Source organism: Sus scrofa, chromosome 7, assembly GCF_000003025.6.
Source record: "Sus scrofa isolate TJ Tabasco breed Duroc chromosome 7, Sscrofa11.1, whole genome shotgun sequence".
Lineage (NCBI taxonomy): Eukaryota > Metazoa > Chordata > Mammalia > Artiodactyla > Suidae > Sus > Sus scrofa.
Genome location: NC_010449.5, coordinates 91,034,568 through 91,060,254, shown reverse-complemented (window position 1 = coordinate 91,060,254; position 25,687 = coordinate 91,034,568). Strand labels below are relative to the sequence as shown.

Here is a 25,687-nt window from a genome sequence, read left to right as displayed (position 1 = left end):
TGGTTTTTCTTAGTTTTTGCTTGTCTATAAAGCTCTTGTTTCTCCTTCACATCTGAATAAGAGCCTTGCTGGATAGAGTAATCTTGGTTGGAGGTTTTTTCCCTTTCATCACTTGAAGTATATCATGCCACTCCCTTCTGGCCTGCAGTGTTTCTGCTGATAACTTTATCGGGGGTCCCTTGTATGTTACTTCTTTTCCCTAGCTGCTTTCTGTATTTTCTCTTTAATTTTGGTCAGTTTGATTAATATGTCTCAGGGTGGTCCTCATTGGGTTTATTTTATGTGGTACTCGTTGTGCTTCCTGGATTTGGGTGAGTGATTCCTCTACCATGTTAGGGATGTTTTCAGCTATTATCTTTTCAAATATTTTCTCTGGCCCATTTTTCTCTCCTCCCCTTCTGGCACCTCTATAATACAGATATTGGTGCATTTAACATTTTCCCAGAATTCTCTTAGACTGTCTTCATTTCTTTTCAGTCTTTTTTCTGTTCCACATCAGTGATTTACACTAGTCTTTCTTCCACCTTGCTTATTCCTTCCTCTGCCTCCTATATTCTGTTTTTGGTTGCTTCTAGTGACTTTTTAATTTCAGTTACTGTATTTTGCATCTCTGCTTGCTTAATCCTTAAATCTTCTATCTCTTTGCTCAGTGTTTCTTGTAATTTATCAGTATTTGTCTCCAGTTCCAGGATCTTGAATCATCTTTACTATTATTGGTCTCAAGTCTTTTTCATGGAGGTTGGTAATCTCCAGGTCACTTAGCTGTTTTTCTGGGGTTTTTCCATGTTTCCTTATCCAGTCATAATTCTCTGCCTTTTCATTTTGTATAGATTGTTGGTGTGGTCTCCTTTTTACAGATAATAGGATTGTAGTATCTCTTGCTTCTGATGTCTGCCCCCTTTGTGGCTGGAGGCTTGCTGCAGGCTTCCTCATAGGAGGGACTGGTGCCTGCCTATTGGTAGGTGCAGCTGGTTCTTATCCCTCTGGTGGGTGGGGCTTTGCTTCTGGGTGTGATCAGAGGTGGCTGTGTGCCTGAGGGCGTCTTTAGGCAGCCTCTTTGCTGATGGGTGGGGCCAGCTTGCACTGATGACTATTCCAGAGACCTTTGCCTCCAATGTCCTTCCCCGGTGAGCCACAGTCCCCCTGTTTTCCCAGGGGATCTTCCAAGAACCACAGACAGGTCTGACCCAGATTCCTATGGAGCCTCCGTTTTGCTCTGGGACCCAGTGCACAGAAAGCCTGCGTGTGCCTTTCAAGAGTGGAGTCTCCACCCCCACCCCCACCCCCGTCCTGTGGAGCTCCTGCACACCAGCCCCACTGGCCCTCAGCAGCAAATGCTCCAGGGGCTCCTCTTCCCAACACCAGGTTCCCAGGTGTGGGGACCTGATGTGGGGCTCCGAACTCTCACTTCCTTGGGTGATCCTCTGAGATGTAGTTACTTTCCAGCCCGTGGGCTATCCACCTGGTGGGTATGGGGTTGCTTATATTGCATCATTGCCCCTCCTATTGTCTCAGAGTGGCCTCCTCTCCGTCTTCTGGAGTAGAATATCTTTTTTGATACTTTGCAGTCTATTTTATTGAAGGTTGTTCAGCAGTTGGTTGTAATTTTGTTGCTTTTATGAGAGGTGAGCTCCAGTTGTTCTACTCTGCCATCTTAATCCCCCTTGAATGTGTCTTTAATAAATCATTTTGAGTTTTGTGTATGGTGTGAGGGTGTATTCTCCCTTGATTGATTTACACCAACCATGCAACTTTCCCAACACCACTGGCTGAAGAGACTGTCTTTTCTCTATTGTATGTACCTGTCTCCTTTGTTGAAGAATAATTGTCCATAGGTGTGTAGGTTTATTTTTGGGCTCTCTCCTTCTGTCCTGTTGATCTGTATATCTGTTTTTGTGCCAACATCATGCTGTTTTGATTACTGTAGCTTTGTGGTATTGTCTGAAGTCTGGGAGAGTTATGCTTCCTGCTTTGTTATTTTTCCTCAGAATTGCTTTGGCAATTCTGGGTCTTCTACGTTTCCACATAAATTTTAGGGTTATTTGTTGTAGCATGGAACAGTTTTTAGTCAAATTGTGACACTAGCCTTGATAGTAACGTGTGGAAATCAACTGATGTCACAGCCTAGGCTTTTTAAAGTACCAAGTAATACTATGAACATTTAACACCTGCTATAAAATAATAAGCTTAGTAATGTGCCATTTAGACACTGTTGTTTTATTTCTATTATCATAACCATAAGAGGTACTTTTTTTTTCTTTTTATGGCTGCACCTGCAGCATATGGAAGTTTCCAGGCTAGGAGATGAATCAGAGATGCAGTTGGGAACTATGCCATAGCCACAGCAACACTGGATCTGAGCTGTATCTGCAACCTGTGCTGCAGCTTACAGCAATGCTGGATCCTTAACCCACTGAGTGAGGCCAGAGATTGAACCTGCATCCTCACAATGTTGGATCCTTAACTTGCTGAACCACAATTGGATCTCCCTAGGTACATGTTATTTGAATCCCACATTTCACAGCAGAAAATTTTGAGGCAAAAGATTTTGAGTAATTGGTCTAGACAAAAACTAGGAAGTATTGAAATCCTGATTTAAATCCGGGCAGTCTACCTGCAGAATTTTTATATCCTTAACGTCTACCATTCAGAGGGTGGTGGGGGGAACCTTGTGGCATATATGGAGTTCTAGGCCAGGGATACAGTCTGAGCCAGAGCTATGATCAGAGATATGGTGTTGCAATGGCTGCAGCAATGCCAGATCCTAATCCCACTGTGCTGGGGATGGAACCAGTGTCCCTGCTGCTGCAGAGACACCCTCACCTTGTGCCACAGTGGGAACTCTAACTTCTACCATTTTTGATTCTCCTATATTTAAAATTTTAGGTAAAAGGTAAGACAAGATCTGTCCTGGAGGAGCTGATTTTTAGGAAATCTTGTTTTTTGCTGCTCATAGAATTAAATCTCAGATTCAATGTAAATCCAGTAGTGACTGGAAAACCAACAATTGAGTTCCTTAGTCTTGAAGATAGGTAATACTGAACTGCCTCCTAACACCCTAGGGAGAAATATTGTCATTTCCATCGTGAAGATGGGATGCAGGCCAGATGTATCTTGATTTCTGAACCTTGGTTCTTTTTTTTTTGGTATAGTTGATTTACAATGTTGTGTTAATTTCTGCTGTACAGCAAAGTGTTTCAGGTATACATGTATTTTTTTTTTCCATTTTGGTTAATCACAGGATACTGAATACAGTTCTCTATGCTTGTTGTTTAGCCATTCTGTATGAAATAGTCTGCCTCTGCTAATTCCAAACGCCCACTCCATCCCTCCTCATCTCCTCTCCCCCTTGGCAACCACAAGTCTGTTTTATAAATTCATTTGTGTCATATTTTCGATTCCACTTATAAGTGATATCATATGGTATTTGTCTTACTCTGACTTTAGTATGATCTCTAGGTCCATCGATGTTGCTGCAAATGGTATTATTTCATTCTTTTGTATGGCTGAGTAATATCTCATTGTACATATGTAAACGACATCTTTATTCATCTATTCATCTATCAATCAGTGGACATTTAGGTCGTTCCCATGTCTTGACTGTTATAAATAGTAGAGCCTTGGTTCTTGAGCAGTATGTACTGCCACTCTAGGAGGCAAAAATCAGTTAAGGTAGATGTGGAGAAACAGGTAAGTACCCTAGATTTCTCTTGTGGCTTTATAAACCTCTGGTGTTTACTGGCCTTCTCTAATCTCCCTACAGAAGTGCTGATGATTTTATTTTTATTTTATGGTTTAGGATATTGTTAAAGAGAAACGGGAGACAGTAGTGGACAGATCAGGAACAGGACTAGAAAGCTAGAGGGGGGGTAGCAGATGTGTGTGTATGTGTGACACTTTTTGTTAGTATATCATTTGCCTCCTTTGAGAGCTACAGAGCAGGTATTGTAGAAAAAAGGGGAGAAATGAAATATGTTACATATTTGTCAACCACTCACATCCTATCCTCAGTGTTCTCAAACCCATGGTTGCATGTAAGTGGAGTTTGCCTAAATATTACATACCTTCTTCTCCAGAAAACTTGACAGTTCACAGCTTTAAGTTGTCTATCTTTAATGTAGTTAAAAAAAAAAAAAAAAGGAAAAAATTCCTACATTTCAGCCAATGTGGGATACTCTTCCACTATGAAGAAATAATTAAAATGTATTTTTGTTTTACCCAGAGATTCCAATGGACTTGATTCTGGCAAAATTTGAAGGAAGGGTGGGTCATTAGGTGTGTTGAAACGCTGAATGGCAGAGGATATAAACACATCAAGAGAAAGTACTGAGTAGCTTTTAAAATTTGAAATATAATTTTACTTTTTATTTTTACATTACTGTGGGTGCAGTATTACATCTCAAAATAACAGTGTAGATACAGGCAGGATAAGAGTACAAAGGAGGATTAATATAAATGTCAAAGGTTACCTTTATTAAGGCTAAATCCCTGGTTTATATTTTCCATACACATTCACAAAATTACATTCAAATTATTCCTTATCAATACTTATTCCTTAGGCGATGAGAAAAGGAAAAAAATCCAGACATTAGATTTTCATAGAAAGCAAATCTGGATTAATCTAAACACCATTCTTTTTTTTTTTTTTTTTTTGTTCTGACTTAAGAAAATTTAGTAAAGGAAGATTATTTCCTTATTTGAACTAATGTGCATTTCATTAGCTATTGGTATCATTCTGTAAGTGGTTAAGCCCTCCCTCACACTGGGGAGGGAGAGGAAATGGAACTGGCCAGAGCACGTAGCACAGCCAGGGGAGAGCAACTTTTTCCCATTTTCTTTGAAGGAAGTCTGCAACAACTCCTTTGTCACGTTGTTGAGGGACTGTGTTGAGTATTAGCACATCCATAGCACTGGGACTGAGGAAAGTTTGAGATAACCATTTCTATCCTTCTGCCACTGCTGAGGAGAAAGAATTATAGGACTTCAGTGACCCCCAAAATAACTCCTTAGACTTCTAAGGATATACTGTGACATGGCCTGTGCCTCTGTAGGGGACTTGGATTTGCTTGTTAAAGCCATGCCTTAGTCGCCACGGCACATGGCCTTCGTGTGGCCCTACAGTCTACAGGCTAATTCAGGGACTAGCACAGCAGCCATTTACTGACACCACATAAAATCTCATCCTAACGAATCAAACCGCTAACATTTTAGATCTTAGGGTTGAAAATAGTTGTCAGTTATGATAAGTAGCTCACAAAACTCCACTGTCTATCATAGACTACTACCTTTCCTTCCTGAAAAGAAACTGGAATGGTGAAAATACTAAGTACTTACAGTCCTTGGTTTTCATTGCTGAAAATCAGTGTGACCTGTGTTATTTTCCTGCCATAAAGTGGAGTGTTTCAGCCCTGAAAAGACAGCATGTATGGCATTCCTTCCCTCGACCCAGGGACGTTACTTTCTTCCTAGGGAACATTATTCTGAAAGTATTTCCACAAGAGACATACTCCACAGCCAACTCTGAGGGCCATGCAAATTTGAACAGAAAAAGGCAACATATAAACTGTCCATATTCAAATAAAATTATGTAAAAGAAAACACACACATGACACTGAGACAAGCTACTCATTAAAAACAATTGCCTATGTTAAATTAAGTGACAATTCAGTATTATTCCAGTGTTTAGCTTTGGGTACAGGAAATGTTATAGGTAAAGTCATAAAAATAAAATCAAGACATTCACATTTGAGGTTGTCACACATCACACCATCTCTAGAACCTTGAGAACACTACAAATTAACTTTTCCATGCCAAGTACAGAAGGTGAATTTCAAAGCTACAAGCTATAGAGACAGAAAATCCCATAAGCTTAAACATTTTATGATTTAGCAAGCTTGTTGCATTCTGGTCATAAGATGCAGACCTTATTTGGATAAAAACCTGTTTCTATACACTTAGCTTTTCCCTCTGCAATGTTCTTTTCCTAAAATGTTCCAGTAACTTTCAGGTCATCCTTTTCTTCTGATCTCAAAGTTAACTCTCATATCATTCCCTCATACATATAATTTTATTCCAATGCTGAACAAGTGTAATCAATGACCATTTTTAATTAAATATTAGTATACAGTACAGCAGCCATATTGATCACAGAATTCCAGTTTTTTACCTGTATAAAGCAGTCACCATATTACACTGTATTCATATTAAAATTCAAAAACTGTCAAATGTGCTAAGTCCTCTCATGTATGTAAAAAACTCTGCATCATGAAGAAACTTTTAACAGTCAACACAGTTTATATAAACATCTGCCCAGTCATCATAAAAATGAAACTTACACCACATTCTATTGTACTATGCAGGTCAGGAAAAGGAAGTTATCAAATCAGTTGCAATAGTTGAAGAAGAAAAATTCAGAAAATCATTTTATCTTTAAAAAGATCAGCATGTTGTATATGTTTTAGATCAGTCTGCTATGAAGTCTGATCCACAGAGTTTGAGCTGAAAAATTCATGCTTCTAATGGAATGTTTTTAAGAATTAAAAGATACACAAATGAATTCAAGCCTAACAGAGTAGCTAGCTCCAGACCAAAGTGGCACCATTTTTTTAAAAAAAAGTATTTCTGATCACTGGTCTTTTAACCAACCAGATGTTGTCTTGCCTAATGCACAGAACCAGTTTCCCTTCACACCCACATTTCCATGAAATCTTTTAAGTTAACTGTTAAATAACATGAGTATTTATTACTATGTGAGACCATCATGTATATATATACACACAAATTTTTCATGGAAATATGACTAGTCGAAAAAGATTTAGTTAGGTGAAAACAGAATTACAAGGTTTTTATATGTATAAAATGGAACTGCTCCGCTGAAAACTTCCATTTAAAATCCCCAAATGAGGCGAGAATCTGTAAAGCCATGTACAGAGATAAAGACTGCTGTTACAACACCTACAGGGGTTTTCTTCTCACTAGTTGAAGATCTAAGAACAGGTCTACCGTTTATACTGCCTGCCATCTTCTCAGAGTCTTGCTGAAGTCAGGGCTACCTTCCTATGGGCAGTTTGCCACATCAAGTCCAACTGTGCCACAGAATGGATGTTTCCTTCACCTCAGCCAAGTGGATGGTACCCACTGAGGTTCAGTATCAAGTTTGTTAATCAACCTAAGCAATTCCTGATAGGCTTTATCAAGATCTGAGTTCACAATTGCCGTGTCAAAGTAGTGGCCGTTGTTCTGCTCCATCTCTCTAGTCTTCTCAATGATTTCTCTCAACTCTTCAGGCTGCAAAGAGAAGACAAAAACAGGTAATTCCATTCCTTACCAAAATACGCAATGGATCGGTGATAGCTGAAGAACAAGAAAAGGCCTTGGAGTTCCCGTCGTGGCGCAGTGGTTAACGAATCCGACTAGGAACCATGAGGTTGCAGGTTCGGTCCCTGCCCTTGCTCAGTGGGTTAACGATCCGGCGTTGCCGTGAGCTGTGGTGTAGGTTGCAGACGCGGCTCGGATCCCGAGTTGCTGTGGCTCTGGCGTAGGCCGGTGCTACAGCTCCGATTCGACCCCTAGCCTGGGAACCTCCATATGCCGTGGGGAGCGGCCCAAGAAATAGCAACAACAACAACAACAACAACAAAAAGACAAAAGACAAAAAAAAAAAAAAGAGAAAGAAAAGGCCTTAACGCTGCTCTCCTCTCAAAATCTTTTCATGAGCTCCTCACCAACGCTGCCATGGCCACAGGGATTTGCTTTGCTCTGGCATCTTCAACACTCATATTGTGAATCATTTGGGACATACTAATAACCTGTTTATACAGCTATTTAGGTTTCTATGTATATCTGTCTTATTTCACCCGCAAGACCAGAGGCCTCAAGAATACAGACTGTTATTTTGAACTTCTTACTGATACTTGTTTTCATACATTTTAGGGCATAATAATCTCTTCCTAAAAATAACATCTGTAACAGAGTGAACCTTTCTGTCAGGACCCTAAGCGCGATCTATTCTTGACTCTTACAGAATGTCCCTGCCCTTATATCTGCTGCAGAGTTAGAAAGAGTAAACATTATGAGAAAAGAAAAGCATCAACAGAATGGTATCTTCTGTGTTTTTTGGGAGATACTCAATTTAATACTTTAAATTGCTTCTGTTTCCATTACAAAAAGGACGTCTTTATTTACTTTTCTGTCTTTTTAGGGCCACACTCAAGGCATATGGAAGTTCTCAGGCTGGGAGTTGAATCGGCGCTGCAGCGGCCAGCCTACAGCACAGCCACAGCCACGGAGGATCCAAGCCGTGTCTGCGACCTACACCACAGTTCATGGCAATGCCATATCCTTAACCTACTGAGCAAGGCCAGGGATCAAACCCACATCCTCATGGATACTAGTTGGGTTTGTTACCGCTGAGCCACAAAGGGAACTCTCACAAAGGAGGTCTTTTAAGATTCAAAAACAAATCCTAAGAAGAGTCTGTGAAGCCTCTTTAACATCATGCATAAGAGAAAGGTCTTTCACACAAGCAGGTGGCAAGGTTATATGCAAAACTTATCCAGACCCTCCTGATTATCAGGCCCACGTGTCCAAGAAAGTGTAACTACCCCAAATCACCCCATCAATGAAGACAAATTAATGTCCAAATGTCTCAGACATAAAGGCTAGACATCAATACTACATTAGACCCACAATACCAAACAGTCTATCATCAACTGGCTGAGCTTCTGTAACAGCAGGAAAACATTAAGAATGTGTCCGCCCTGGCTTGTCCTCAGTCATGTCTTGTGTGGCGCTCTAATTTCATTCTGGAATGCTGTGCATCTGGTTGTGGCACACAGAACCCTTTGTTTCCCAGTGGGGACTCGACTACACCATTGTAACTGAACACACTGTGACACTCTTGCTAAAACTTGCATCTACTCAAAGCTCAAGATTATTAAGAGAACTTTCCAGAACACAAATAGAATCTAAACTTTGTTACTGGATTTGAAACCTAAATATCAAGCCCAGCATTTTACACAGATTCACATTACTATCCAGTCCTCACAGTTCTTCTTTATCAAACTTAAATATTAGTTCATCTTTTGCCAAAATGGCTTATGTCATTTATTTGGTACTTAAATTTTTCAAATTACAATTCATGACTAAATTGAAATGAAATGTTTTTGCTCAAAAATTTTTGGCCTGGAAAAACTAGCCCATAGGCAAAATTGACCACATCAGTTCATGCTATTCTTTTACCACTCTCAAGCCCCCACTGTAGCAGAACAGATTCAGAGTACAATCAGATAACTGATTACATTTTTCTCCCAGTGATGAACACCATCAATTTCCTAGCACTACTTCATAGAGTTAAAATTGAGGATTTGATTTTACTCAAATCTATCATGCGATAAAGCACCATTAAATACCAAGGGAGATAAAACAAGTGGAATAAAAAGGCAATGAGATACATCACCCTTTACCTAACAGCTGCAAAATACACATTCTTTCTGGCATGTAGGAACATGCACCGACAAAAGAACAGATACTGGATCATAAAACGAGGCTCAACAAAATTTCAAAGACTTGACATCTTACAGAGTATGCTGCCTTACCACAGCGGAATTATAAATCAATACAATATTTTTAAATTCACTAATAGGTTGAAATTAGATACTTCTAAATAATTCATGGGTTAAAAAAAATGACAAAGGAAATTAGAAAATATTTAACAAAATGGTAATGAAAAATATAACCTCAGGAGTTCCCATTGTGGCGAAGCAGAAATGAATCCGACTAGGAACTATGAGGTTGTGGGTTTGATCCCTGGCCTCGCTCAGTGGGTTAAGGATCCAGCATTGCCGTGAGCTGTGGTGTAGGTCACAAAAGGAGCTCAGATCTGGCATTGCTGTGGCTGTGGTATAGGCTGGCAGCTGTAGCTCTGATTTGACCCCTAGCCTGGGAACTTCCATATGCTGCTGGTGTGGCCCTAAAACAACCCCCCCCCCAAAAGAAGAGAAAATAGAAAAATATAACCTCAATTTGTAGGATGCAACTAATGAAATGCTTAGAGTGAAATTTATAACTTCATTTAGAAAAGTGAAGAAAGGTTTAAAAATCATCCAAGTTTTCTTCCAAAACTAGAACAAGTGCAAATTAAAGCCAAAGTATAAAGAAAGAATAAAAAGAGATGTTAATTAAACGGAAAAAAAATTTAACAAAGACAAGAGTCCTGCAATTTAGGTCTTTTTTCTAAAGTGTTTGGGTTATTCTTTTAAATTTCCATACAGATTTAAAAATAACCTTTTCAAATCTACAAAAAAGCCTTTTAGGATTCTTATTCCCCCCCCATAACAGCTTTCTTAAATACAATTCATTTATAATTCATCCATTTAATGGTGAATTGGAACCGATTCAATGGTGAATTCATACAATTCACCCACTTAAAAATGTATGATTCACTAGTTTTTAGTACAGTCCCAGAGGAGTTGTGCGATCAACACCACAACCAATTTTGGAACATTTTCATCACCCTCCACTCCACTTTGACCTCCCTCCTAAAACACCACAGTCGTTTGCAGCCATTCCCCATTTTCTCCCAACCCCCAGCCCTAGGCAACCACTAATCTACTTTAGGTCTCTACAGATTTGCTTATTCTGGACATTCCAAATAATGGAATCATATAAAACATGGTCTTTGTGACTGGGTTCTTTCACTCATGTTTTCAAGGTTCATCCATGTTGTACCATGTTATCAGTACTTCATTCCTTTTTATGATGGTTTTTCTAGAATTAAAATAAAACTATATTAAAGACAATGTGATATTAGCAGTTCCCATGTGGCTCAGTGGGTTAAGTATCCAGCACTGTCACTGTAGTGGCTTGGGTCACTGCCGTGGTGCTGGTTTAATCCCTGGCCCAAGAACTTCCACATGTGGCACGTGCAGCCAAAAAAAAAAAAAAAGAGACAATGTGTGATATTAACATAAATACAAAATAGAGTCCAGAAATTATCCCTCCCCGTATTTGGTCAAGTCATTTTTGACAAAGATGCCAATGTAATTCAGTGGGAGAAAGAATAATCTTTTTAAGAAATGATGCGAAAGCAAGTGGAGAGCCACATGTGATTAAAACAAACCCAGGCATTCCGATCATGGCACAGTGGAAAAAGAACGTGACTAGTACCATGAGGATTCAGATTCGATCCCTGGCCTCACTCAGTGGGTTAAGACTCTGGCGTTGCCGTGAGCTATGGTGTAGGTCGCAGACACAGCTCGGATCTGGTGTGGCTGTGGCTGTGGTGTAGGTCAGCAGCTGTAGCTCGGATTCAACCCCCAGCCTAGGAACTTCCATATGCTACAGATGCAAGTAAAAAAAAAAAAATAAAACAAACCCCACACCTCTACTCTTACCTCACGCTAAAACAGATGAATTTGAGATGGATTATAGACCTGAAAATGAAAGCTAATGCAAAAAAAACTTTAAGAAGAAAACAGGAATAAATCTTTATAATCTTAGAAGAAAACGGGAATAAATCTTTGTAATACTAGAGGAGGCAAACTTTTTTAGACACTATACAAATAACATTAACCATAAGAAAAATGAAAGAGTATGTAGTTGACCCCTGAACAACACAGGTCTGAACTGCGTGTAGGGGATGTTTTTCAATAAATACAGTACTACATGATCTGCGGTGGGTTTAATCCACAGATGTGAATACAGATACAGAAGGCCAACTATGGGACTTAAGCATCCAAGACTTTGGTATCTGCAGCAGGTCCTGGAACCAACTCCCCAGATACCAAAGAATGGCTGTTTTTCATTAAACACTTCTGGAGTTCCCGTCATGGCGCAGCAGAAACAAATCCAACTAGGAACCATGAGGTTCAATCCCTGGCTTTGCTCAGTGGGTTAAGGATCCAGCGTTGCCGTGAGCTGTGGTGTAGGTCGCAGCAATTAAAAAAAAATGAAAGTGGAGACACTTCACAAAAGAATATCCCCAAATGACCACATGAAAAGATGCTAACTATTGGAGTTCCCATTGTGGCTCAGTTGGTTACAGATCCAATGTTGTCTCTGTGAGGATGCAGGTTTGATCCCTGGCCTTGCTCAATGGGTTAAGGATCTGGTGTTCCTGCAAACTTCGGTGTAGGTTGCAGATACAGTTTGTATCTGGTGTTGCTGTGGCTGTGGTATAAGGCCTGTAGCTGCAGCTCCGATTTGACCCCTGGCCCAGGAACTTCCATAGCCACAGGTGCAGCCATAAAAAGAAAAGAAAAAAAAAAAAAAAAGCTATCATTAGTCATTAGAAATATGCAAATGAAAACCATTATGGTAACACTTCACACCTATTAGAATGGCTAAAAAGTTGCTACAAACTGACAACAAGGGGGGGGTACTTCAAAGGGGCATGAGAGAACTTTTCTAGAGTGATGAAAATGGTCTATATATGAACTGACATGGTAGTTAGTTTTACATTTTGCCAAAACTCACTAAATGATACAATTAAAATGCATGCAACATAACCTCATAAAGTAACCTCAATAAAGTTAATTTTGTTAATTAGAAAATTATAATTAGAAAATCAAGCATACTGTATACTGCTAAAACATTCTGGTACTGATTAAGTTCCTGCTTTAAAAATATGTATACAGTTGATCCTTGAACAGCATGGGTTTGAAATTCATGGTCCACTTGTACGAGGATTTTTTTTTCAGTAGTAAATACTACAGTACTACACTATCTGTGGTTGGTTGAATCCAAGGATGTGGAACTGTAGATACGGAGGGCTGACTGAGTTACACGAAATTTTTTGACTGCATAGAGGTATTGGTGCCCCAACCACCACACTGTTCAAGGATCAACTGTTAATCGGTATTCTTTCTCGAACTCTCTTAATGTGGGATAGCTTTTTCAAAATAAAGGAGGTAAAAAATTCCATGAGAGCACTGCCAGAGACCACAAGAAAGTTGCTTAACATATCCTGGAGTGGCATACAGCCCCTGGCATGGTATTAAATCCTTGTTGAAGAAGAATAACCTAACAAAAAATTAGTATGCATGTGAGAAAATAGAAAATGAGGTTGAACAAGTAAAATGGAGTCCATTCTGGTCCTTTATATGTGCATCCCCCCTCTTCTAGAACAACCAGAATAGTTCTGGTCATCCAAAGTAGTTACTGCTCTCAGTTTTACAAACTATTAATCTTTTTTTTGCATATTATATTGTGCTCTTCCTCAAGAACAGCCGGTGACTATGCCTCATATTTCTTTTGTGTCACCCCAAGTGCTAAGGACAGCAGAGACTCTGACATCATTTATTTATGAACCTACATTTGTGCTGCAAAAATGAAAAAGGAGTGAAACACTACTTTAACCACCAGTGAGCCTACTTAGCCTAAACAAAGCAATCAGAATTATGTTCAACACATAGGAGAAGCAAGGCCCTGACGTCTAAAACACTGAAAAACACCACCTTCACATATAGAGTGAATAACAAATGTAAGTAGACTTAGAGTAGAAGAGGAGGGCTGCTGGATGTGGTAAACAGCCAGGAATCAAAGAAAAGGAGTGTTGTTATGTTTTAATGACTCTTGAGCTTTTAGGGAGGAGTATAATTATGTGTGTTTACAGCTTTTAAAAGGAGATTTAGAGGCGTAGCCAATGGAATCGGATCTAGGTGACTCCTTTGTAAAATAGAAGTATTTAGGAAATCAGCCAAAAACAAGGAAGAGTTACTTTGATATAGGAAGTCACTTGCTGGCTTTCATTTCATACATTTAAATAAAATCTCAATGCTCTCTGATTAATATATCATTATTATTTAATTTTTAATACCTCAACCATATCCAGCATCTAAAATAATTAATAATAATGTTTTTCCATATCAGAACATGTAGGAGATTAAAGGCAGAAGACAGAACATACAATGAGAAAAAGAGGAGAAAAGAGCACTCAACTTTAGGTTCCCGCATATGTGGAATATGGGCAGAGAAAATAATCCCTAAGAATCTGATGAAAAAAAATTTTGGGGGGGGTGTAACTTAATCCTTGTTGGAAATAACACAGATCTGTGTGAAGATTAAGGACGCTTTAAGAAATACCAAAGGTTACCTTCACATTTGGAGTAACAATACGGAACGTAAGGAAAACAACAAGAGAAGCCAAGCTCCCCCCGCCCCCACTTTGGAGAGCTGCCCAAGTCCAAGGAAGTCAAATCCAGAAATGTGGGGAAAAGGGATATGGCAAAAAGCATAATCAATCTGGAAGCCTCAGCTGATGTAGCTTTTAAGCACTGTGACATATTAAGTCATGACTGTCTGGGACAGTATAACAGCTAAACTTTACCTTTGGATTCTTGCCCTCTTTGGCCAATAGTGCCCGAAGTCTTTCTTGTGAAGGGGGTGCAATGAAGATAATATACGGTTTCAAGTCTGAATTCCGGAGAGTCTTCAATGACTATAAAGAAAGATCCTACCATTCAGTGTAAGAATATATTGTGTACTGTAACACACACACACATAATATTGGCTTACTTTTTTTAATATAATGAAATAAAAACGAATGATATTGAAGGATGACAATTACGTAATAATAAAATATCCTGCTAGTAAGATCACATACAGATTATAATAAAAATCCATTTTGAAGGAATTATAAATGAGCAGTCACTTTACCATGTGCCAAGGCCTAAATGCAAAAAGAATCAGAAAAAAACTTCATAAACGCATATGAAAGAAAACACTGGAAAAGCACATTCAAGTAAAAAAAGCAGATTGTTTGTTTTGGAGTTCCCATTGTGGCTTGCAGTAACAAACCCGTCTGCATCCATGAGGATGCAGGATCGATTCCTGGCACTGGTCAGTGAGTTAAGGATCCAGCATTGCCGGGTGCTGTGGTGTAGGTCACAGACATGGCTCAGATATGGTGTTGCTGTGGCTGCGGTGTAGGCCAGCAGCTGCAGCTTCGATTTGACCCTTAGCCTGGGAACTTCCATATGCCATGGGTGCGGCCCTAACAAACACCAAAAAAGCAGGTTGTTTGAATTAAGGGACTGTGTTCCTAGAGTGAAGCACTCTACAAAAATGGAGATGAGAGAGACTTGCCCTTTTCTACCTAAAAATAATAATTAAGACAATATGTTTAAATACTCTTAAGTTCTTTGGTAAATCTGTTAGCCAAAATAATATAAAGAATTCCGAAGGAATTAAGAAAAAACACTGATGTGTCTCTCAAATCTAATGTTTACAATTAAATAGTAGAGACTAATAAGCTCTTTTGTTCACTAAAAAATAAACCTAATTACTATTTCAGGAAAGCCATTTGGAGTCAATTCTCCTTCATATACATCTCTAATGACCACTGCCTATGTATCCTGAGTTGATATACACAGTAGATTCCATCACATTAAGGAAAGTTTAATGCTAAAGCTGTACAGTCTAAAAAAAGAAAAAGAATTCACAATCTTAAAAATCCCAAATTTATATAATTATTTTATTTTTTTAATGGAAATCTAAAAAGCAACTGTTAGTAATTTTTGAAGGTTTTGCTTTGTCTGATAGAAAGCAATGGAAGTTTCATTAGCTACAACCAAGCACTCATTATGATACCTGAACTACGGCATTTAAAACCATAAAAATGGGAGTTCCCATCATGGCTCAGTGGTTAATGAACCTAACTAGTATCCATGAAGATGTGGGCTTGATCCCTGGCCTCGCTTAGTAGGTTAAGGATCTGGCATTGCTGTGAGCTGTGGTGTAGGTTGCAGATGAGGCTTGGATACCTCGTTGCCATGGCTGTGGTGTAGGCCAGCAGCTGTAGCTCCAATTGGACCTCCAGCCTGGGAACCTCCATATGCCGTGGGTATGGCCCTAAAAAAAGACAAAAGAAAAAAGATAAAACCAGAAAAATGACCTTTAAATACTCTAATTTTTTCAGATTAGAATCAGGAAAGAGAAGTTCTTTTACAACCTTCAAAATACTAAAGTACTATCAGCACCATAGTTGCTATATTTTAAGGTTAAAAAAATATGTGTATATGGGTATGTAATATGTTATTCTCCCCTTTTAGGAAACTGAAAAAGATTTAGCAACCTGTCTAATTTCACACAGGGAATTAGTGTGAAAAAACTGTAGAGAATTGTGGTTCTTAGATAAAAATACAGTTTCTACTAAAAATTACTCTGCAAAAAAAGCTCAACACCCTAAACCAAAATAGTTTTACCTGTGTACGAAGACTTAAAAGACATATTTTGCCCGAGTTGATCACTTGCCGTACAGAATCTATGCTGGTTCCATACAAATTTTTCTCAAATTCGCCATGCTCAATGAACTTTCCAGCTGCTATGTCTGCCTCAAATGCCTGCCGTGAAACGAAGTGGTAATCCCTGCCGGCCACTTCATGGTCTCGGCGACTCCGGGTTGTATCTAGGCAAAAAGAATCAGGTAAAAATAATGGGGGTGGATCAAAGTAAGGATGAGGGATAATACTGCTGGTCAGATAAAATATTTATTTTGTAGTACAAATTAAAAACTAACGAATTAAGGAAATATTAGCGTCCATGTGTTTAAATTTGGCTGGTTTTATTCCTAGATTAAGATATAAACAACAATATGTTTTAGTATCTTTTTTTAGGGACGCAGGTGCAGCACATGGAAGTTCCCAGGCTAAGGGTTGAATTGGGGCTGCAGCTGTTGCCTGTGGCACAACCACAGCAACACAAAATCCAAGCCATGTCTGCAAACTACACCACAGTTCATGGCAACACTGGATCCTTTAACCCACTGAGCAGGGCCAGAGATTGAACCCGCATCCTCATGGATACTAGTCGGGTTTGTTACCACTGAACTACAACAGAAACTCCTGTTTGTAGTATCTTAATAATAGTTATATTTAATACATTTTATGCTTATACTCTAAATTACTTCATTTTGCATTTCATTTAAAAAACAAACAAAAAACAGGAGCTGATTCCATACTAAACATGGGAGTCAAAGAAGCCCAAACTAAAATTCATTTTGAAAGTTAACTAGTACTAGGACTCTTAGGAAAAATGTAAATTTCTCAAGAACGACCATCATTAGTAGCAAATTCTTAAAATATTTAGTTAAAACAAAGTTGTTCTTCAACAACAATGTTGACAAAAAAAGGATGAAAAATTTTCCTACATAGTTAGGTTCTAAGGTGGTAAGCTGAAAAGCAGAGGAAATGGGAATGCATCCAAACTTACGAGGAACTGCAGATGCAAAGCGGTCTTTTTCTTTGTTCATGAGCCTCTGACGCAATTCATTCTGGCCACAGTTCTGTGGACCAATCAAAATGATGGGTCTTTTCCTATTTGCTGGCTGATGATAAAGTGACATCTCCTCATAAGTTAAGATCTCTTCATTGTCATAATCTTCAAAAAAGAAAAAGTTAAGTCCTTCAGACAGAATTACTACCATCTAATAAAGCTATTCATAGATCTTCCAAAAACTTGGAAAAAAGCACAAGTTATTCTCATTAAAAACTCTTAACTTTTTGGATCAAGACAGTAATAACTAGGTAGCATTATATCATGAGTATTTTCCCATTCCTTATATTCTTGCCAGGATATTATAAAAATAAACCAGACAATATATTACTCCTTCTAAAAATGTTTATTACTTCTCTTGTTTCATATCATGTTTGAATGTTTAATACAATTATACTCATTCATATAAAATAGCTAGTTTGCACCCAATACTTTGACAGAGGATAAGGCACCAAGGGATAAACTAATGAGAATAATATCTGTCATTTTTGTAAAATGGGGATACTAATGCTTCGATTAGAGGGTTGGTTTAAGGAGCAGACAATATATATGCTGAAAACAGTAACTGGCACAGACATTTACAAATAGTGCTGCAACTAATGTTATCACAGAAAGCTGCAATACCTCTGTGATCATGTAACTTGAAAACACAGCGTATTTGTGCTACCCACCTTCCTACATTTGTGTTCACTTTATTCTGAAATACTAATACTAACCTGAAGTCATGATTCAAGAAGAGGCATAAATTATAATAGGTGAGGAAATACTCTTAAAGCCCATAACGCAGATGAACGTGAAGCTGTCAATTGGTAAGAACAAAGGCAGACAACTAAGTGACCTGCCATCTCCTCACTCACTCATACTCCTTCATGTGACTCTGCAGTCAGACTCTGTCAGCTCTTAAGTTCTGTGAGGGCAGGGAACCATCTTTCTCTTGTCAGTGCTTAGTACCGAGCAGAGAGTAGGAACTTACACTCTGTTTAGAGTCCAACTCAACCACGTAGCTATAAGAACATAAGCACGTCACTTTAATATACGAATTTGAATTTATCAATCTGTAATCTCAAGGAATTTATTGCGAGGACTAAATGGATGAAGGTTAATGTCCCTTAAATAGAACAGTTATAAATATTATAAATGATAGTTAATAATAAGAATATTAATTATGATAACAGCATTATGAACAGAAATGTAATTCTCTCCCTTCCTAAAATACTTTTCCCTAAAAAAGATCTAAGTTGCTTCTACTAATATGTACAATCAGGCTGTGGAAGCATGTTGATTTAAGGACTTACATTTATAGATTTTCTATAGTACAATAGTTATTAGAGCTGAAATAGTTAATTATAGTGTTTCAAGATATAAAGAAACAGATGTTAAACAATTACCCAAGTATAAAGGAAAGGATTAAAAATTTGGAGTTCCCTTCATGGCTCAGCAGTTAATGAACCTGACTAGGATCCATGAGGATGTGGGTTTGATCCCTGGCCTTGCTTAGGGAGTTAAGGATCCAGCGTTGCCACAACAGTTAAGGATCTGGTGTAGGTCACAGATGTGCCTCGGATCACACTTGCTGTGGTTGTGGCATAGGGGGGCAGCGGTAGCTCTGATTCAACTCCTAGGAACTTCCATATGCCTTGGGTGCTAAAACAAACAAACAAACAAACAAACCAACAAAAACCAAGGTTTTTCCTAGTTACATAATCTATCAATTAGCATTAAGGATGTTTATTTTGGAAAAAATTTTATTACAGCAGATGGAACCTCAGATTTAGTTGTTTTTTGGCTGGTTTGTTTTTTTTGGGCTGCACTGGTGACATGTGGGAGTTCCTGGGCCAACCCATCCCACAGTTGCAGCCCATACACAGCTGCACTGGCAATGCCAGATCCTTAACCCACTGCACCATAAGGAACTTCCTCAGATTTAGTTTTATATCAAAATTTTCAATAACCTATAACATTTTATTTTCATTAGTTTAATTTATGCCATCTAAAAAATATTTTAAGGTATTGTGAGATAAGAGTAAGCCTTATAGGTTGGATCTCTGTAGCCGTGGCGGAGGTTGGTGTCCTCCGGAGTGTGGAAGTGCCATGTGCTTTGCCCCATGCATCCCTTCCATTTGGCTGTTCCTGGGTGGTAGCCTTTGTAATGAACCAGTGGTCTGAAATGCTGTGAGGACAGAAATATTATGTTCTTATAAAGGAGAAAACAGAAGCTCAGATTTCAAGGACTTGGGCCCAAATGGCATTCAACTGGAAAGCTGAAACAGAGGGAGGGATTAAGATGGCGGAATAGAAGGACTGGAGCTCAACTTCTCTCCTAAAAACAACAAAATTCACAACTAAAGACTGAGCACACTTCACCAAAATGGAATGGAAACCTTAAATACCCTACTCCAGAAGAAAAAGAGGAGGCCACATCAAGAGGTAGGAGGGGCGATTTTGCAATATAAACAACCCCATACCTCCTGGGTGGGAAGCTCCACAGACTGGAAACTAACTGGTTCACAGAGACTCACCTACAGGAGTGAGAGTTCTGAGTCACACATCAAACTCTCACGTGTGGGGATCTGGCACAGGAGAAAGAGCTCCGGAGCATCTGGCATTGAAGGCCAGTGGGGCTTGTGCACAAGAGCTCCATGGGACTGGGGGAAAGGAGACCCCATTCTTAAAAGGCGCACACGACTTTCACGTGCACTGAGTCCCAGGGCAAAGCAAAGTCTCCAAGGGAATCTGGGTCAAACCTGACCACACTTCTTGGAGGACATCCTGGGAAAACAGGGGTGAATGTGGCTTCTTGTGAGGGAAGGACATTGAAAGCAAAGCTCTCAGGAATATTCAGCAGCATGTCTTGCTCTGGAGGTGGCCATTTTGGGAAAATCTGGCCCCACCTGTCACTCAGCTGCTGAGAAACCCCAGGGCAAACAACAACCCAGGTGGGATCACAGCCCCACCCCTCAGTAAACAGGCTGCCTAAAGACCCCTCAGGCACACAGCTGCCTCTAATCCCATCCAGAGACTAAGCCCTACCCACCAGAGGGATTAGAATCGGCTCCACTTACCAGGGGGCAGGCATCAGCCCCTCCCATCAGGAAGCCTACACCAAGCCCCCATACTGACTTCAGCCACCGGGGGGCAGACATCAGAAGTAAGAGAGGCTATAACTCTATTATCCGTAAGAAGGTCATCACACCAAAAAACTATAAAAATGAAAAGACAGAGAACTATAACTCAGATGAGGGAGAAAGGAAAACCCCCAGAAAAACAGCTAAGCCATGAGGAGATTCTCAGCCTCCAGGAAAAAGACTTTAGACTGTTGATGCCGAAGATGATGCAAGACATTGGAAATAAACTGGAGACAAAGATGGATAACTTACAGGAAACACTGAGCAAAGAGATACAAGATATAAAACTTAAACAAGAAGAGATGCAAAATACAATCACTGAAATAAAAAATTCACTAGAAGCAGCTAACAGGAGAATACAGGAGGCAGAAGAACGAATAAGCGAAGTGGAGGACAGATTAGTGGAAATTATGGATGCAGAAGAGAAAAGAGAAAAAAGATTGAAAACAAATGAAGAGAGTCTCAGAGAACTCTGGGACAACGTGAAACGCACCAACATCCGTATTACAGGGGTGCCAGAAGGAGAAGAGAAAGAGAAGGGGACAGAAAAAATATTCCAAGAGATAATTGCCGAAAACTTCCCTAACATGGGGAAGGAATCACTCAAGTCCAGGAAGCACAACGAGTACCATACAAAATAAACCCAAGGAACACCCCAAGACACATACTAATCAAACTGACCAAAATTAAAGACAAAGAGAAAATCTTGAAAGCAGCTAGGAAAAGAAACAAATCACATACAAGGGAACCCCAATAAGGCTATCGGCAGATTTTTCAACAGAAACTCTGCAGGCCAGAAGGGAGTGGCATGATATACTCAAAGTGATGAAAGGAAAAAACCTCCAACCAAGATTACTCTACCCAGCAAGGCTCTCGTTCAGATTTGAAGGAGAAATCAAAACCTTCTCAGATAAGCAAAAGCTGAGAGAATTCTGCAACACTAAACCAGCCTTACAACAAATACTAAAGGAACTCTACAGGCAGAAAAGAACAAGAGAGGAAGGAAAGGAAAAAGCAGCAAAAACAAACCCAAAACAATTAATAAAATGGCAATGAGAACATACATATCAATAATTACCTTAAATGTGAATGGACTAAACACCCCAACCAAAAGACATAGACTGGCTGAATGGATACAAAAACAAGATCCATATATATGCTGTCTTCGAGACCCACTTCACTTCTAGGGACACATACAATTGAAAGTGAGAGGAAGGAAGAAAATAATTCATGCAAACGGGGATCAAAAGAAAGCTGGAGTAGCAATACTCATATCAGACAAAACAGACCTTAAAATGAAGAATATTTTAAGGGACAAAGAAGGACATTACATAATGATCAAAGGATCAACCCAAGAAGATGATATAACAATTTTAAATATCTACGCACCCAACACAGGTTCACCACAATATATAAGGCAACTGCTAAAAATCTTAAAAGGAGAAATCGACAATAACACAATCATAGTGGGGGACTTCAACACCCCACTTACAGAAATGGACAGAACAACCAGACAGAAAATCAATAAGGAAACACAGGTCCTGAATGATGCTTTAAACCAGATGGACTTAATAGATATTTATAGGACATTCCATCCAAAAGCAACAGAATACACATTCTTCTCAAGTGCACATGGAACATTCTCTAAGATTGATCACATCCTGGGCTACAAATCCAACCTTGGTAACTTTAAGAAAATTGAAATCATATCAAGCATCTTTTCCGACCACAATGCTATACAACTGGAAATCAACAACAAGAAAAAAACTGCAAAAAACGCAAACACGTGGAGACTCAACAACATGCTACTAAACAACAAATGGATCACTGAAGAAATCAAAGAGGAAATTAAAAAATACCTAGCAGCAAATGACAACAAAGCTAAAACACTCCAAAACCTATGGGATACAGCAAAAGCCGTTCTAAGAGGAAAGTTTATAGCAATACAAGCCCACCTCAGGAAACTAGAAAAAGCCCAAATAAACAAGCTAACTTTACATCTAAAGCAGCTTGAGAGAGAAGAACAGACAAGACCTAAAGTTGTAGAAGGAAAGAAATCATAAAGATCAGAGCAGAAATCAATGAAATAGAAATGAAGAAAACCACAGAAAAGATCAATGAAACGAAAAGCTGGTTCTTTGAAAAGATCAACAAAATTGATAAACCCTAGCCGGACTTATTAAGCAAAAGAGAGGACTCAACTCAATAAAATTAGAAATGAAAAAGAAGTAACAACGGACACCACAGAAATACAAAGGATCATAAGAGACTACTATATGCAACTGTATGCCAATAAAATGGAAAACCTAGAAGAAATGGACAAATTCTTAGAAAAGTACAATCTTGCAAGACTAAACCAAGATGAAATAGAAAAGATGAATGGACCCATCACAAGAACTGAAATTGAAACTGTGATTAAAAAACTTCCAACAGGAGTTCCCGTCGTGGCGCAGTGGTTAACGAATCCGACTAGGAACCATGAGGTTGTGGGTTCGATCCCTGCCCTTGCTCAGTGGGTTAACGATCCGGCGTTGCTGTGAGCTGTGGTGTAGGTTGCAGATGCGTATCGGATCCCGCGTTGCTGTGGCTCTGGCGTAGGCCGGTGGCTACAGCTCCGATTAACCCCTAGCCTGGCAACCTCCATATGCCGTGGGAGCGGCCCAAGAAATAGCAAAAAACAAAACAACAACAAAAAAACTTCCAACAAACAAAAGTTCAGGACCAGATGGCTTCACAGGAGAATTCTATCAAACATTTAGAGAAGAGCTAACACCTCTCCTTCTGAAACTTTTTCAAAAAATTGCAGAGGAAGGGATTCTCCCAAACTCATTCTATGAGGCCACCATCATCCTGGTACCAAAACCAGACAAAGATGCCACAAAAAAGAAAACTACAGGCCAATATCACTGATGAACATCGATGCAAAAATCCTCAACAAAATACTAGCAAACCACATCCAACAATACATTAAAAGGATTGTACATCATGATCAAGTGGGATTTATCCCAGGGATGCAAGGGTTCTTCAATATCCGCAAATCCATCAGTGTGATACACCACATTAACAAACTGAAGAATAAAAACCATATGATCCTCCCAATAGACGCAGAAAAAGCCTTTGACAAAATCCAACACCCATTTCTGATAAAAACCCTTCAGAAAGTGGGCATAACGGGAACCTACCTCAACATGATAAAGGCCATATGCGACAAACCCACAGCAAACATCATTCTCAATGGTGAAAAGCTGAAAGAATTCCTGCTGAGATCAAGAACAAGACAAGGATGTCTGCTCTCACCACTACTCTTCAACATAGTTCTGGAATTCCTAGCCACAGCAATCAGAGAAGTAAAAGAAATAAAAGGAATCCAAATTGGAAAGGAAGAAGTAAAACTATCGCTATTTGCAGATGACATGATACTATACCTAGAGAATCTTAAAGACTCTACCAGAAAACTGTTAGAGCTTATCCACGAATTTGGCAAAGTTGCAGGATACAAAATCAATACACAGAAATCGATAGCATTTCTATATACTAACAATGAAAAAGCAGAAAAGGAAATTAGGGAAGCAATCCTGTTTACCATCGCATCCAAAAGAATAAAATACCTAGGAGTAAACCTACCTAAAGAAACAAAAGACCTGTACTCTGAAAATTACAAGCCACTAATGAAAGAAATCAAAGATGCCACAAATAGATGGAAAGATATACCATGCTCATGGATTGGAAGAGTTAATATTATCAAAATGACTATACTACCTAAGGCAATCTACAGATTCAATGCAACCCTATCAAATTACCAAGGACATTTTTCACAGAACTTGAACAAATATTTTAAAGTTTGTTTGGAAGCACAAAAGACCCAGAATAGCCAAAGACATCCTGAAAAAGAAAAATGGAGCTGGAGGAATCAGGCTCCCGGACTTCAGACTATACTACAAAGCAACAGTCATCAAACCTGCATTGTACTGGCACAAAGACAGACATATAGATCAGTGGAAGAGATAGAAAGCCCAGAATTAAACCCATGCACTTACAGCCAACTAATCTATGAGAAAGGAAGCGAGACTATACAATGGAGAAAGGACAGCCTGTTCAGTAAGTGGTGATGGGAAAACTGGACAGCCACATGGAAAAGAATGAAATTAGAACACTCCCTAATACCATACACAAAAATAAACTCAAAATGGATTAAAGACCTAGATATAAGACCAGACACTATCAAACTCCTAGAGGAAAACATAGGCCAAACACTCTCTGACATAAACGACAGCAACACCTATCAGAGTATTGACAATACTCTCAGATCCACCTATCAGAGTATTGACAATAAAAAGAAAAATAAACAAATGGGACCTAATCAAACTTCAAAGTTTCTGCACAGCAAAGGAAACCTAAACAAACAAAAAGACAACCCACAGAATGGGAGAAAATCTTTGCAAGTGAATCAACTGACAAGGGATTAGTCTCCAAAATTTATAAACAACTTCTGCAGCTCCATACCAAAAAAACAAACAACCCCATCCAAAAATGGGCAAAGATCTAAACAGACAATTCTCCAAAGAAGACATACAGATGGCCGAGAAACACATGAAAAGATGTTCAGCATCACTCATTATTAGAGAAATGCAAATCAAAACCACGATGAGGTACCACCTTACAACAGCCAGAATGGCCGTCATCAAAAAGTCTACAAACAGTAAGTGCTGGAGTGGGTGTGGAGGAAAAGGAACCCTAGTACACTGTTGGTGGGATTGTAAATTGGTGCAACCACTGTGGAAAACAGTATGGAGATTCCTCAGAAAATGAACATAGAACTACCATTTGATCCAGCAATCCACTCCTGGGCATCTATCCAGAGAAAACCATGACTCACAAAGACACATGTACTCCAATGTTCATTGCTGCACTATTTGCAATAGCCAAGACATGGAAACAACCTAAATGTCCATCAACAGAGGAGTGGATCAAGAAGATGTGGTACATATACACAATGGAATATTACTCAGCCATTAAAAGGAAAGAAATACCGGCATTTTTAGCAACATGGATGGACCTAGAAATTATCATGCTAAGTGAAGTCAGCCATACAATGAGACACCAACATCAAATGCTTTCACTGACATGTGGAATCTGAAAAAAGGACAGACAGAACTTCTTTGCAGAACAGATGCTGACTCACAGACACTGAAAAACTTATGGTCTCCGGAGGAGACAGTTTGGGGGATGGGGGGATGTGCTTGGGTTATGGGATGGAAATCCTGTGAAATCAGATTGTTATGATCATCATA

The 25,687-nt window shown here is 39.1% G+C and overlaps 1 protein-coding gene across 5 annotated transcripts in view; it reads right to left on the bottom strand.

The window, feature by feature from the left end:
• The window catches only part of MPP5 (membrane palmitoylated protein 5), a 100,400-nt gene continuing 79,044 nt past the window's right edge, over positions 4,332-25,687 (bottom strand). For 4 of the 5 annotated variants that reach the window (XM_005656336.3, XM_003356738.5, XM_021099389.1 and 1 more), the window contains exons 12-15: positions 17,209-17,376; positions 16,203-16,405; positions 14,327-14,437; positions 4,332-7,287 (exon numbers count right to left, since the gene is read on the bottom strand). In XM_005656336.3, coding sequence (XP_005656393.1) covers positions 7,111-7,287; positions 14,327-14,437; positions 16,203-16,405; positions 17,209-17,376 — 659 coding nt within the window. In that variant the 3' untranslated portion in view covers positions 4,332-7,110. The remainder of the gene's footprint in view (positions 7,288-14,326; positions 14,438-16,202; positions 16,406-17,208; positions 17,377-25,687) is intronic. The other variant, XM_013989105.2, reaches the window with a different exon arrangement.